This window comes from Chiloscyllium punctatum, chromosome 1, assembly GCF_047496795.1.
Source record: "Chiloscyllium punctatum isolate Juve2018m chromosome 1, sChiPun1.3, whole genome shotgun sequence".
Lineage (NCBI taxonomy): Eukaryota > Metazoa > Chordata > Chondrichthyes > Orectolobiformes > Hemiscylliidae > Chiloscyllium > Chiloscyllium punctatum.
In genome coordinates, this window is record NC_092739.1 from 126,828,781 (window position 1) to 126,844,493 (window position 15,713).

Below are 15,713 nucleotides of genomic sequence, written 5' to 3' on the forward strand. Positions count from 1 at the left end.
CAAAATGTCAGGGCAGGCAGGGCCACAGCAGAGAACAAGGTAGGACTGATAAATTAAACTGCATTTACTTCAATGCAAGAGGCCTAATAGGGAAGGCAGATGAACTTGGCATGGTTAGGAACATGGCATGGACAGGAATTACAGAAACATGGCTCAGGGATGGACAGGACTAACAGTTTAATGTTCCAGGATACAAATGCTATAGAAAGGGGGTGGGGTGCAAGAGTGCAGGGGAAGAGGCAATTTTGATAAGGGATAGCAATAAAGCTGTATTGAGTAAGGAAAATCCTGGGATTACATCCAGGGAAGTTAATTGGGTGGAAATAAGAAAGCGATGATCAACTTATTGCGATTGTATTGTAGACTTCCTAATAGTCAGCGGGAAATTAAGAAACAAATTATAAGGAGATTTCAATTATTTATAAGTGTAATAGATGATTAGGGTAGGGGATTTTAACTTCCCAAACGTAGACTGGGACTGCCATAGTGTTAAGGGTTTAGGTGGAGAGGAATTTAAGTATGTGCAAGAAAATTTTCTGATTCAATATGTGGATGTACCTACTAGAGAGGGAGCAAAACTCGACCTATTCTTGGGAATTAAGGCAGGGCAGGTGACTGAGGTGTCATGGGGGAGATTTGGGGCCAGTGACCATAATTCTATTAGTTGTAAAATAGTGATGGAAAAGGATAGACTGAATCTAAAAGTTGAGGTTCTAAATTTGAGGAAGGCTAATTTGGATGGTATTAGGAAAGAACTTTCAAAAGCTGATTGGGGGCAGATGTTCGCAGGTGAAGGGACGGCTGGAAAAAGGGAAGCCTTCAGAAATGAGATAACGAGAGTCCAGAGACAGCATATTCCTTTTAGGGTGAAAGGAAAGGCTGGTAGGGGTAAGGAGTGCTGGATGACTAGAGAAATTGAAGTTTTGGTCAAGAGAAAGAAGGAAGTATATGTCAGGTATTGTCAGGAGATATTGAATGAATCCTTAGAGTGTAAAGGCAGTAGGAGTATACTTAAGAGGAAAATCAGGTGGGCAAAAAGGGAACATGACATTGCTTTGGCAAATAGGATTAAGGAGAATCCAAAGGGTTTTTACAAATACATTAAGGACAAAAGGGTAATGAGGGAGAAAATAGGGCCACTCAAAGATAAGCAAGGCAGCCTATGTGTGGAACTGCAAGACACGGGGAGATACTAAATGAGTATTTTGCATCAATGTTTACTGTGGAGAAGGACATGGAAGATATAGAAGGTGGGGAAATAGGTGGTGACTTCTTGAAAAATGTCCATATTAGAGAGGAGGAGGTACTGGATGTCTTGAAATGCATAAAAGTAGATAAATCCCCAGGACCTGATCAGGTGTACCCCAGAACTCTGTGGGAAACTAGAGAAGTGATTGCTGGGCCTTTTGCTGAGATATTTGTATCAACAATAGTCACAGATGAGATGCCGGAAGACTGGAGCTTGGCTAACGTGGTGCCACTGTTTAAGAAAGGTGGTAAGGAAAAGCCAGGAAACTGTAGACTAGTGAGCCTCATGTCGGTGGTGGGCAAGTTGTTGGAGGAAATCCTGAGGGACAGGATGTACATGTATTTGGAAAGGCAAGGACTGATTAGGAATAGTCAACATGGGAAATCATGTCTCACAAACTTGATTGAGTTTTTTGAAGAAGTAACGAAGAGGAATAATGAGGGCAGAGCGGTAGATGTGATCTATATGGACTTCAGTAAGGCGTTCGACAAGGTTCCCCATGGGAGACTGGTGAGCAAGGTTAGATCTCATAGAATACTGGAAGAACTAGCCATTTGGAACTGGTTTGAAGGTAGAAGACAGGGTGGGTGTGGAGGGTTGCTTTTCAGATTGGACCAGTGGAGTGCCACAAGGATCTGTGCTGAGTCCACTACTTTTTGTCATTTAAATTAATGATTTGGATGTGACAATAGGAGATATGATTAGAATGTTTGCAAATGACACCAAAATTGGAGGTGTAGTGGACAGCGAAGAAGGTTACCTCGAAGTACAATGGGATCTTGATCAGAAAGGCCAATGGGCAGAAGAGTGGCAGATGTAGTTTAATTTAGGTAAATATGAGGTGTTGCATTTTGCAAAGGCAATTCAGGGCAGGGCTTACACAGTTAATGGTAAGGTCCTAGGGAATATGGCTAAACAAAGAGACTTTGGAGTGCAGGTTCATAGTTCCTTAAAAGTAGAGTTGCAGATAGATAGGATAGTGAAGAAGGCTTTTTGGTATGTTTTCCTGTATTGGTCAGAGTATTAAATATAGGAGTTGCAGGTCATTTTGTGGCTGTACAGGACATTGGTTAGGCAACTTTTGGATTATTGCGTGCAATTCTGGTTTCCTTTCTATCGGAAGGATGTTGTGAAACTTGAAAGGGTTCAGAAAGGATTTACAAGGATGTTGCCAGGGTTGGAGGATTTGATCCATAAGGAGAGGCTGAACAGGCTGGGGCTGTTTTCCCTGGAGTGTCAGAGGCTGAGGGGTGACCTTAAAGAGGTTTATAAAATCATGAGGGACATGAATAGGGTAAAACATGCAAGGTCTTTTTCCTGGGATTGGGGAGTCCAGAACTAAAGGGCATAGGCTTAGGGTGAGAGGGTATAGATTTAAAAGGGACCTAAAGAGCAACTTTCTCACACAGAGGGTGGTGCATGTATGGAATGAGCTGCCAGAGGAAGTGGTGGAGGTTGGTAAAATTACAACATTTAAAAGGCATCTGGGTGGATATATGAATAGGAAGGGTTTAGAGGGATATGTGTTAAGTGCTGGCAAATGGGATGCGATTAGGTTAGGATATCTAGTCGGCATGGACGAGTTGGACTGAATTTTTTTTTCTGTGCTGTACATCTCTGTGACTCCATGACTGTGGATGCTTTAAATCACAAACAAAAACAGAAGTTGCTGGTAAAGCTCAGCAGGTCTGGCAGTATCTGTGAAGAGAAATCAGGGTTAATGTTTGGAGTCCGGTGACTCTTCCTTAGAAGGGGCTGAGTTCTGAGGAAGGGCCGCTGGACCCAAACCATTCCTGATGAAGGGTTTATGCCCGAAACATCAATTCTCCTGCTTCTCGAATGCTGCCTGACCTGCTATGCTTTTTCAGCGCCACACTCTCAAATCTGATCTCCAGCATCTGCAGTCCTCACTTTCTCCCAGTCTTGTTCCTATTGCATATTTCCTTGTGTTCTTTTAGTTTCATGTATTTTTGCATTTCAGTTGTATCTAGGCTAATCAAACAGAAGTCTTCATTATACCAATGAAATGGGCTTTAAGTGCAAAACAATCGATTTCTATTTGCCAGTGTTTGTGGTAATCAATTTTGTTTCAGTATATTTTTTAAAAAAGATTAAGTAAAAAGTTAAACAGAATAGCTCTTTATGCTCATTTTTCTTAACAGGAAAGAACTTGATGTTTGTTGTTCTGCGTGATGGTACAGGATTTCTTCAATGTGTCTTCAGTGATGAGCTGGTAATGTTTTAATTTCAGTCTTTCGTGTGCAATTTATGGAATGTTCAATCTTTGTTCTTCATAGTGTGAGAATGCCAATGGTGGTCCACATTTTTGTTGCTGTTGTCTTCTGTGGACTTAACACTGACAGCAGACTTTGCACAATGCAAAATATTAGGCTGAGGTTGAAATAACTTTTAGCTTCATGTTAAAATCTTAAGTAATTTTCAGTTCTTTCACTGTTCATATTCAAGTTGTTTGAACCATTTAGATTCTTATTTCAATGTAAGGTATACCCTAACTATCTTCTTTTGCTTTTCAGTGTCAGTGCTACAATGGACTGGTACTATCGACCGAGAGCTCCATTGCAGTTTATGGAACCTTAAACATTGTGCCAGAAGGCAAGATGGTAAAGATATTTTTAATTGGGAAATGTGAAAGGACAAATTATTCTACCTTTTTCAGTTGGGGTCTTTTTCCAAAGTGCTTGTTTCCAATTTCGTATCATATAAGCACTTGTTTCATTTTAAGTGGCTAGAAGGATGAAATTTAAATATTAATAGAGAAAATATGACATGAAAATTCCAACAAGTGACATAAACAATGTAAATTGTAGGGGGGGGAGCAAGACCTCAAAAATCTTTTTGTAGGTGCGTTTTCTTAGCTGTAGACTGAAGAGATGTTGCAGTCAATGGGCCCTAATAGACATAAGATATAAGAGCAGAAACTGGCCATTTGGTCTATCAAGTCTGCTCTGCCAATTGGTGAGGTAATGTTTGATCTAATAATCCTCATTCCACTTTCCTGTCTTTTCCCTATCGCCCTTCATTCCCATACTTATCAAAAATCTTGGCCTTGAATATACTTAATGGCCCAGCTCTGCAGTTCCAGGTGGTGAAGAATTCAACAGATTCATTACCCTATCAGAATAAATTCTTCTTCATTTCCAACATAAGTGGGCACCTTCTAACTCTGAGATTATTCCCTCTGGCTGTGGACTCTCTCAGAAGAGAAACAATCTCTTTGCCCTGTGGAACCTCCTCAGGATCTTGCATGTTTCAGTAAGGTTGTTCTCACATCATTGTTCTCACTCCAATGAGTCAAGGCCCAACCAACTCAACTCATTAAAGTCCACCCATGTTTGAGAGAAACTAAGTGAACTTTTTCTGGATTTCTTCCAATTTCCTTAGATAAGGAACCTAGACTGTTTACAATATTCTAATTGTGGTTTAACTAATGCGTTATATCGCCTTTCATGCCCGGTATCTTGTAGAAGGTATAAAATGCAATTGTTATGATCTCAGCTGATGATGCTATAGGATAATCGGACACTCGAGTGAAACCTAGCTTGATTTTAAAAAAGTTTAGTTAGTTCACCTGTTTATTCACAGAGTTTCTTTAATAACAAAGCAGAAGTTCATTGCATAAAAGAAATCAGAAAAACCAGTTAGAAAGGTCTCAAAATACATTAAAACAATATTTTAACCTGTATCCGTTGCAAAGACTCCAGTCCAGTAAAATTACATGCCTCTCTCGACTCTTTGCTGTGTAACTGGTACCTGATGGTTTCTTTGCTGTGGATTGTGTAGATAATCCACTGAGTCCTTTCCAAGTCTGCAATGTGAAGTTTTCATAAGTCTGAGAGCCTAATCTTCTGCAACTCTAATAACTTGCTGATTTCTCCCAAACTCTTCTGATTTGGAAGTTTTCCAAACTAATACCTTCCCCTGAAGTGGGCAGAGAGATCTGGGAGTGCAGGTCCATTGTACCCTGAAGGTTGCTGCACAGGTGAATAGAGTGGTCAAGAAGGCATATAGTATGCTTGCCTTCGTTGGGCAGGGTATGAGTACAAGAGCCAGTAAGTCATGCTAAAATTGTACAAGACTTTGGTTCGGCCGCATTTAGAATACTGTATACAGTTCTGGTCACCACATTACCAAAAGGATGTGGACGCTTTGGAGAGGGTGCAGAGAAGGTTTGCGAGGATGTTGCCTGGTATGGAAGGTGCTAGCTATGAAGGGAGGTTGAGTAGGTTAGGTTTGTTTTCACTAGAAAAAAGGAGATTGAGTGGGGACCTGACTGAGATTTACAAAATCGTGACAGGTATAGACAGGGTGGATAGAGACAAGCTTTTTCCCCAAGGTGAAGGATTCAATAATGAGACATCACGCTTTCAAGGTGAAAGGTGGAAAGTTTCAGGGGGATACACATGGCAAGTACTTCACACAGAGCTTGGTGGGTGTCTGGAATGCATTGCCAGCAGAGGTGATAGAGGCAGGCACGGTAGATTCATTTAAGATGTGTCTGGACAGATGCATGAGTAGGCCGGGAGCAGAGGGATACAGATGCTTAGGAATTGGGTGACAGGTTTAGACAGTAGATTTGGATTGGTTTAGGCTTGGAGGGCCGAAGGGCCTGTTCCTGGGCTGTAAATTTTCTTTGTTCTTTGCATGAATGAATTATCAGTGTGCCGTTCACACTTGTCAAGATGTCCCAAGCTTCACAAGGTGCTGCAAAAAAATGTGTGGAGCAAGAAATGCTTTTTTTTAATTTTAGAAACTTAATAGATAACTTAGTCTTAGGCAACTTTTCTAGTTCTGAACTGAGCATTTTGGTTGTTAAATTATTTTTTACTAACAGGTGAGTACTTTTCAATGTCACCCAATGTTTCCAAAATGCTTTGGGATCTCCAACTATGTAAGTCTTCCATCCTATTCGATCAAACTGCATGATGGAGAGTAATGGCTTGGCTGAGAAATGGAAAATTTTTGTCAGTCGGTACTTGATATGCTTGGTTTCACATGTCTTTTTCAGGCTCCAGGAGGGCATGAATTGATTTGTGATTACTGGGAGCTCGTTGGTTTAGCTCCAGCAGGGGGTGCAGACAACTTGCTGAATGAAGAATCTGATGTAGACGTGCAGCTCAACAACCGTCACATGATGCTCAGAGGAGAGAACTTGTCCAAAATCTTCAAAGTGCGCTCTGCTCTGGTGCAGTGCTTTCGGGACCACTACTTTGACAATGGCTACTTTGAAGTATGTTTTTTTCCCATGTGTCTTACATGCTTTATTTGTAATTGTTGCAAGTGTCTAAAATTACATTTAATCATTTGAATTAGGATGCCGAAAGATGATTTCACTGTTTTGAGGGTCAACGTTTGCATGCTATATAACTGTGAACAATTCCAGAGCATAATGTGTGTGATTTATTCTTTAGTACCAGACAGTTGTGAGTTTTATGTTTTTTGTTGATTTCATTAATAGAATTATAACAAAGCTTATGATACGGTCATAATTTATTTACTTTTGATAATACAAATAAAAAGCAAGAGACTTGAGTGTTAATTTGCAAAACTATTAGTTTGAAACATAACTAGGCTGAAGTACTACTTCATTTTGCTTTTCCTTCTTTCCACTGCCTCTTGAGGGAGGGGGGAGGCTGTTCCCTTCTCAGTCTTTTTAATTGATATGTGTCATCTGTCTCATATCTGTTAAGCTTTTCTATTGATGGTTACTCACTTTGTCAATCCATTCTGAAGGGGACTGTGTATGAAAGCTTCATGTACCATCATCTGGATTGTTATATACCTCCACCATTGCTTTGTTCAAATGAGAATGTTACAGAAAATGCTGTCTCTGGATTTGGCTGTCATTGCAAACCCTGCAGAATTGAATGCGCACTGGATTGTTCCAGCACATGTTTCTCATGGTTATATTATTAGAGTTGGCCACATATGATCAATATAAGCAGGTACAGTGAACCAATAAGTGAGAGAGATGGTTATTTTTTCCTTTGCAAACGCGATGATAATTTTGTGAATTTCATATCTCTCTCACAGGTCACCCCACCCACTCTGGTCCAAACACAGGTTGAGGGAGGTTCTACACTATTTAAGCTGAATTATTTTGGTGAAGAAGCATTCCTGACACAGTCCTCTCAGTTATATCTGGAGACTTGTATCCCATCCCTTGGAGATGTTTTCTGTGTTGCTCAGTCTTACCGTGCTGAGCAGTCTCGGACACGCAGACATCTTGCAGAGTTAGTACTGTTTTTTTATATACGTTAGCTACTATTATCACTTATTCTAAACCAAAGACAGTGGGATATAAAGCCCATTCAAATGATGCAAGTACAATTTATGTCATGGTGAAGCCAAAAGCTGACTCTATACACTTTGTGTAAAGACTCTGGCATTACTTAAATACAGAGTCTGACTAATCTCCAACATTAATGTAGCACCTTCACGCTATATAATGTCTTTGATAAAATAGACTGAAAAAATGCATGTTCGATTTTTATTAGTGTTAATATTGGATACTAGTCATATTATTCCCATGGTTTTTACCATTCTTTGTGAATGCTGAATTGCAGTTAACATTGCAAAAGCAATTTAGATTCCTCGGTGCTATGCTGGGCTGAATTGAACCTCAAAGTCAAGGGCACTTACTCTGAATCACCTTGATATTTGGCACAAGGCTCTGGTGAGATATCACAAAACGCTACTCACTTTTAAATTTACCTGACGTGAAGGACACTAGTAAAACTGAATTAATGATGATTAATGAGTAGGGTCTCCAATAGTTATATCATATTTGACATAGAAGATGATGTTTGTGGTTTTGAAGATCAATTGCCTCTGCCTGGGACAATTACTACAGATCATCCTAAGGGCAAGGATATTGAAGAAGGTGTTTGGTACACTTGCCTTTATTGGTCAGTGCATTGAGTACAGGAGTTGGGAGGTTATGTTGCAGCTGTACAGGACATTGGTGAGGCCACTTTTGGAATACTATGTTCAATTCTTGTCTCCCTGCTATAGGAAAGATGTTGTGAAACTTGAAAGGGTTCAGAAAAGATTTACAAGGATGTTGCCAGGGTTGGAGAATTTGAGCTATAGGGAGAGGCTGAATAGGCTGAGGCTATTTTTCCTGGAGTGTCAGGGGATGAGGGGGAATTTTATAGAGGTTTATAAAATCATGAGGGACATGGATAGGGCAAATTGCCAAATCTTCTTCCCAGGTTGGGGCAGGGGGTGGTCCCAAACTAGAGGGCACAGGTTTAAGGTGAGAGGGGAAAGATTTAAAAGGACCCAAGGCAACTATTTCATTTAGAGGGTGGTGCGTGTGTGGAATGAGCTGCCAGAAGAAGTGGTGGATGCTGGTACAATTACAACATTTAAAAGGCTTAGGATGGGTACATAAATAGGAAGGGTTTAGAGGGATATGGGCCAAGTGCTGGCAACTAGGACGAGATTAATTTAGGATATCTGGTCGGCACGGACGAGTTGAACTGAAGGGTCTGTTTCTGTGTATAACTCTGATTCTGAAACCAAGTCCTCTGAGCTGTGGTATCTCAAGTGACAGCTTCTTTTTCCAAATCTACTCATAATATCCGTAACATTAGCCAGTTGACTGAACATAAATTGATAATTGAAGGAAACCTCCATGCTGTTTGTACATGTATTTCTGGCTAAACATGTCAACTGTTGGAAGAATTGTAAACCTCTGAGAATTAAATCACAAAGTGTAAATATTTCTGTTGAATTTTCAAGGTACTCTCATGTTGAGGCAGAATGTCCATTTATTACTTTTGATGAGCTTCTCAACCGTTTGGAATTCCTTGTCTGTGATGTAGTTGAACGCATTTTGAAGTCTCCTTATCAGGACCTTGTGCGTGAGCTGAACCCGGTAAGTAAACTTGTAAATCCGTAAGTAAACTTGTAAGCAAACATTTTGTCCTGCAAGTACTCTATTCAACTGTATTTCAAAGAATTTTATAATGACATGAATTAAAGTAAGCTTTCAAGAAAAGTGCGTTTTTTCAAAATTATCTGACTTACATGAAAATTTCTATTCTTTTGATCCCTTTCCTTCTGTTCAATTTTTCAAATTAGAATTTCCAACCTCCTCAACGCCCTTTCAAAAGAATGAATTACACAGATGCTATCACGTGGCTAAAAGAACACGATATCAAGAAAGATGATGGAACTTTCTATGAATTTGGAGAGGTAAGTGTTTTTTTTTCTGGAGTTTGACAATTTTGTCATTATAGAGCACTCGTCCGTTCTCAATGTGCAAGTGTTGAGACAGTAAGTCTTTCAAGCACATGCATCATATATATAAATGCCTATATGTTGTGGCATCCTTATTGAAGAACTGTTGTTGAATTTGTGGGCCCTTGTGGGTATCATTTTTTTCTTCCAACCTTGCTCATGGACAAATTAATTAGAAATATTTATATTTAAATCTTATTTGCTAAACTGCTGGCAAATATAATCTAGGGTAAAGAAAAGTCAGAGTCCAGTGCTGTTTTCATCTTCTGCTGAATTTGATACATTGATCCACATTGCCACAACGAACATTTCTCCTGTTAACTTATTACTTGGATTCACAAATTATTAGATTATGATCACCCAAAATGGAACAAATAGGAATACAGGATGCAGAATGTTAGCTTTTTGAGGCCTTTACTCCCCTGATATAATGTTCTCTTAAAATTATTCTATACTAAGAAGTGCAAACCTATTTATATAAACATACATATATTTTTCTGGTATGTTATTGGATGGTGAAAGAGAGAAACCTTTGACTGATATTTTTTCTCTCTCTGATGGTTCAAAACCTACCGTAACAAATTGCAAAAGCTAGATCAATAAAATTTAGTTATTTGTGAGTTAACACCAGGAATTTGCCATGCAAGCAACTGGATTGTTGTTAAAAACACAATTGGTTAGCTTGTGTCCTTCAGAGATGGGAACCTATCACTTGAGTTCAGCCTATGTTACATATTTTCATCTTAAGATGACATGACTGATTCTGGTAAAGGGTAATTAATATTTCCCCGTGTGGTCCACATTTCAGGATTTTTTTGTTAAAAAGAAGTACGTGATCTTTAGACAGATGAAACAACTTTTTTTTATTTTTAAAACTTGTACTTCAGTTGAGTAGTTCAGAGCAATTTTACTATTCTAGTTGAGCCTAAGTTGCTTTTGCTCTTCCTGAAGTGCAGCTAAGTTACAGTTTCTGACTTTTCTATTAACCTAGACTTTCTTCTAGTCCAATAGAAAAACATTTGAAAGATCTGTATGTCTATGCAAATATTCAAGTTGCTTTCGTAGAAGCCTATTACCGATGCGGCATGGTGGCTCAATGGTTAGCACTGTTGCCTCACAATGCCAGGGACCTGGGTTAGATTCCAGCCTTGGGTGACTGTGTGGGGTTTGCACGTTATCTCTGTGTCTGTGTGGGTTTCCTAGGGTAAATAGACAATGTCTTTTCCTGGGTTGGGGGAGTCCAGAACTAGAGGGCACAGGTTTATGGTGAGAGGGGAAAAATTTAAAAGGGACCTAAGGGGCAAATTTTCCACAGAGGATGGTGCATGCATAGAATGAGCTGCCAGAGGAGGTGATGGAGGCTGGTACAATTCCAACATTTAAAGGCATCTGAATGGGTTTACGAATAGGAAGGGTTTAGAGGGATATGCGCCAAGTGCTGGCAAATGGGATTAGGTTAGGATATCTGGTTGGCATGGACAAGTTGGACCAAAGGGTCTGTTTCCAAATTGCTCACAGTGTCCAGGGATGTGGAAGGTTGGTGGATTAGCTATGAGAAATGCAGGGCTACAAGGATTGGATAGAAGTTGAGTCTGGGTGAGATGCTCTTCAGAGAGTTAGTGTGGACTTGATGGGCCGAATGGCCTGCTTCCACACTGTAGGGATTTGATGATTCTGTTAATACTTCTGATGGACTGAACTTTTTGCTTTCTGTCACAGGATATCCCAGAGGCTCCAGAGAGACTAATGACTGATGCAATCAATGAACCTATACTACTGTGTCGTTTTCCCGCTGAGATCAAATCCTTCTACATGCAGCGTTGCCCAGAGGATCGTCGGCTTACTGAATCTGTAAGAGCATTTTCAGTTTTATTGATGTCGAGTAACTGGATCTGCATTTGAAGCTTATCCCACAATGACTTTGGTTAACTGACGATCAAAATATACTTGAGATGTTACACTTCCGTGACATTTTTTGTCAATCAAGAATGATAAAGTATTTTTAAGATGTTAGCATTTAAAATAGTACAAAATCCTTCACAAAAATGTATGGAAACTCCAAGGGAAGTCCAAGAAGTAGAAATTGAGAGAGGTGACCAACAACTTGGTTAAAGAGCTAGGCTTTTTGGAAAATAGAGAACTGAAGGGGTTTGTAAGAATTCTGAGCTTTAGGACCTACTGTCATTAATGATGAAACAAGAGTGTTTGTGTGGGAAGTGAGACTAAGAGGATGAAAAGCTTTAGCTTTGAAGGGAGAAGGGATTTTCAGTAATACATGAAGCAAGGCCATGGAGAGATTTGCAAACAAGGGTAAAAATTTTAAGATTAAGTCATCAGCAGACTAGGATCGAATTGAATAGCAAAGGTGGCAATAATGAGAAAATGTGAGTTGAGTCTGGGTAGTAAAGTTTGAATGAGCCACCTTGGATGATGAGGCCTTGATAGGAAAGGACAGGAGACAAAAGTACTAAAGAAGGTTTTGGTAGCTAAATAGAGATGTACCGTTTGGAAACAGACCCTTTGGTCCAACTTGTCTATGCCAATCAGATATCCTAACCTAATCCCATTTGCCAGCACTTGGCGCATATCCTTCTCAACCCTTCTTATTCGTAAACCCATTCAGATGCCTTTGAAATGTTGGAATTGTACCAGCCTCCATCACCTCCTCTGGCAGCTCATTCTATGCATGCACCATCCTCTGTGGAAAATTTGCCCCTTAGGTCTCTTTTAAATTTTTCCCCTCTCGACCTAAACCTGTGCCCTCGAGTTCTGGACTCCCCCAACCCAGGAAAAGACATTGTCTATTTACCCGATACATGTCCCTTTTGATTTTATGAATAAAATGTGGGCTTGTTGAGATGGGTTTTCTGGAGTTTAAGCGATAATTCATCCAGCAGGAAATCATTTAAAATCCCCAACCAGAGGAAAGGTAGCAGATGTACACAGATAGCAGTAGATTACTCAGGCTACATTACAGAAATGATGCATAGGACATGATTGATTCACTACAATGATTACATTTTTATAAGGCATTTAATTTAGCTTCTTTGGAATTTTTTTTATTTGCTCTTTTTCCCTTTCCTCCACGGGGAAATATTTGTTCAAGGAATGTCAATTTCCTTTTGATTGTTCAATTGAGTGACAATTCTTTGTATTTGAAATTAGTCAGTGTGAACATGATTCTATCCTCGTCCACTTGCTGTGCATATGCACTGTCAAGCAATTGTTGCTGTACACTACTTACCATTGGACACAGATAGAATCTGGAACTTTGACTTTTTTAAAATGTTATTTTCCTAGTCAATTTTTATGTTTGTTTTGTTCTCCTAGTTGAATTTGCTTTATCTGGGATCTAACAGTTTGAGCATGTGGTTTTCTTCTTTGTATGACTTAGTAACACTGTGCAGTGCATTCCCCCCTGACAAAAAGTGAAGAAATGTATTTGTCTATGTTGTAATAATGCCAAGATGTCAAGGCATTTTAAGCTCACCAAAGAGCTCTAACTTGCATGAAACTACTGTCAGTAACTTTGGAAGTAGATTGTTGCAAGTTCAAGGATCTGGTTTGTCAGATCATGACATGCTACAGAGATACTGGATTTGGTTCACAGTCCATTTTTCTGGTTGGTCTCCATCAGACTCATAGCTAGGTGATTACCATACCATTTATCTTTTAACTCTGGGTGAAAAGGCATAAGACATTGATCACGACTGAGTAACTCCAAACCGAGAGCAATGTAGATGTGGAATGGTGATTAATTGACTCATTGAGTTTCTCCTGCCCACAAGAGTTTACATTAGTGGTTCATGAATGAAAATTGGTTACTTCACTGAAGTTTAACCAGGTTATTGGTGTTTGTAAAACTCGTACCCAGGCTTTGTTGGAACACAAACAACATTAAGCTTGATGGTAGTTCCCTATAGTTTGTACACAAGCATGGAGCTGGAGTCAGCTATTCAGCCCTCCGAACCTGCTCTGCTGCTTTTTAAAAAGTCATGTTATAGCCTCAAATTCACATTCCTGCTTATCCCTGATAACTTTTCACACAACCCCTCCCAATTCTTACCATGAATCTAGCTCCTCTGTCGTAAAAATGTTAAAGATTTCCTTCCTGAAAAGGCACTGACGCCGTGAGAAAAAAATTGGTCTCATCTCCTCCATTTTAAATGGGTGACCCTGTATTTTTAATAAGTGGCCCCTAGATCTAGATTCTCCCTTTAGAGGAAACATCCTCTTGACCAGTGATTATAGTAGTAAATTGTTTTACCTGTAGTTGTTAAAGGCTAATCAGTTCAAGTCCAAGTTTATTGTAGGAATTCGGTGGACTAGGGCTAGGCCAGAACTGGACATAATGTGACCTAACTAATGTCATATATACCACTATGATAACCTGTTTGTTCTTGTATTCAATACCTCAGCTAAAAGGCAAGTATCCAATGTAGCTTTGTAACCACTTTATCATCCTATCCTGTTGCTTTCTATGGACATACACACCAAGATTTCTGTGATTCTCTGTACTGCCTCAGGTGTGACCATTCATCATGTACTCTCTCTTGCCTTGTTAATCTTCACAGGATGTAACACCTTGCACTTTTCGGGATTAAATTCCATTTGCCATTGTTCTATGTATTTAACCAGTCTGTCCTGGTCTATCATCCTGTCGTCTAAGGTTTTCTTCCTTGCTATTTACCACGGCACCAATTTTTGTGTCATCTGAGAATCAAATTGCCTATATTCATGTCCAGATTATTAATATATAATACAAACAGGAAGGGACCCAGTACCAAATCCTACAGTATGCCATTACACGCAGGATGCTGAGCATGGTCTAAGTCACAAAAACAGTCTTTGACCACCACCACCAGATGTAGATTGCATCCAAGACACTACTATTATTCACAAATCTTTCTCCTCTACAAAAATCTTAAACCTGTGACACATGAAAAACACATACTACCCATCCTTGGTTAGTCCATGCCTGTTCAAATGGAGGTTAATTCTATCCCTCAGAACTTTACCAATAGTTTCCAATCACAACTGTTACGCTCATTGGCCTACAGTTCCCTGGTTTATCCTTCTTGAATAGTAACAGTCCTCTGGCACCTTTCCTGTGTCCAGAGAGAATTTTAAAAAATAATGTTAGTACCCCTGCAATCTGCTCCTTTGCCTCCCCCAGCAGCCTGACATACATCTTCTCTGTGCCTGTGGATTCTAGTCGAAGTGTGGTGCTGGAAAAGCACAGCAGGTCAGGCAGAATCTGAGGAGCAGGAGAATCGACGTTTCGAGCATAAGCCCTTCATCAGGAATCCTGATGAAGGGCTTATGCCCGAAACGTCAATTCTCGTACTCCTCGGATTCTGCCTGATCTGCTGTGCTTTTCCAGCACCACACTCTCGACCTTGATCTCCAGCATCTGTAGTCCTCAATTCCTCCCTGTGGATTTTGTCCAATTTTAAGCCCACTAAAACTGCAAATACCTCTTCCTTCTCAATAGTAATTTAAGTTTATTACACCCTCTGGTTTCTTTGCTGACATCATTCTTCTCTATTGTAAGTACAGATATCATCATTTAAAACCTCACCCAAATCTTTTAGTTCCACTGTCAGTTTGCAACTTTGGAATTTTCTTTTATCTGCTACAGTTTTTTTTCTATCTCCTTCTTCACTTTCCTTTTGTTTTAAACAGTAATCCCCTGCATTTTTTATTTGCCTCTAGAGTTCTGGTATGAAAAGCCTTCAGTGGTGCTGGAAGAGCACAGCAGTTCAGGCAGCATCCAAGGAGCAGCGAAATCTAAGTTTTGGGCAAAAGCCTCCTTGGATGCTGCCTGAACTGCTGTGCTCTTCCAGCACCACTAATCCAGAATCTGGTTTCCAGCATCTGCAGTCATTGTTTTTACCTTGAAAAACCTTCAGTATCTACCGCAAACTTCCCTTTTCTTCCTTATCCAGTACAGTGCATTTACATCCAGAGTTTTATGGAGTATTTTTGGTCCTGCTCTTCGCTTTTACAGAATATATTGATCCTGCATTTTCATGATTTCCCTTTTGAAAGACTCTCACTGCTTTGATGTAGACTTTCCGACAGGTAGGTGTCAGATCCTATCTTCTATTTAAATTGGCTTTCCCCCAGTTCAAAACCTTGATTTCCAGTTGATCTTCATCCTTTGCCATGACTATCTTAAATATAGCATGGAAATAGA

General features: G+C 39.8%; 1 protein-coding gene across 1 annotated transcript in view; it reads left to right on the forward strand.

The window, feature by feature from the left end:
- Positions 1-15,713, forward strand: part of nars1 (asparaginyl-tRNA synthetase 1) — a 48,012-nt gene that overhangs the window by 27,771 nt on the left and 4,528 nt on the right. Inside the window, exons 7-13 of the mRNA XM_072573846.1 lie at positions 3,412-3,482; positions 3,784-3,870; positions 6,276-6,497; positions 7,301-7,500; positions 9,014-9,149; positions 9,356-9,469; positions 11,234-11,365. Coding sequence (XP_072429947.1) covers positions 3,412-3,482; positions 3,784-3,870; positions 6,276-6,497; positions 7,301-7,500; positions 9,014-9,149; positions 9,356-9,469; positions 11,234-11,365 — 962 coding nt within the window. The remainder of the gene's footprint in view (positions 1-3,411; positions 3,483-3,783; positions 3,871-6,275; positions 6,498-7,300; positions 7,501-9,013; positions 9,150-9,355; positions 9,470-11,233; positions 11,366-15,713) is intronic.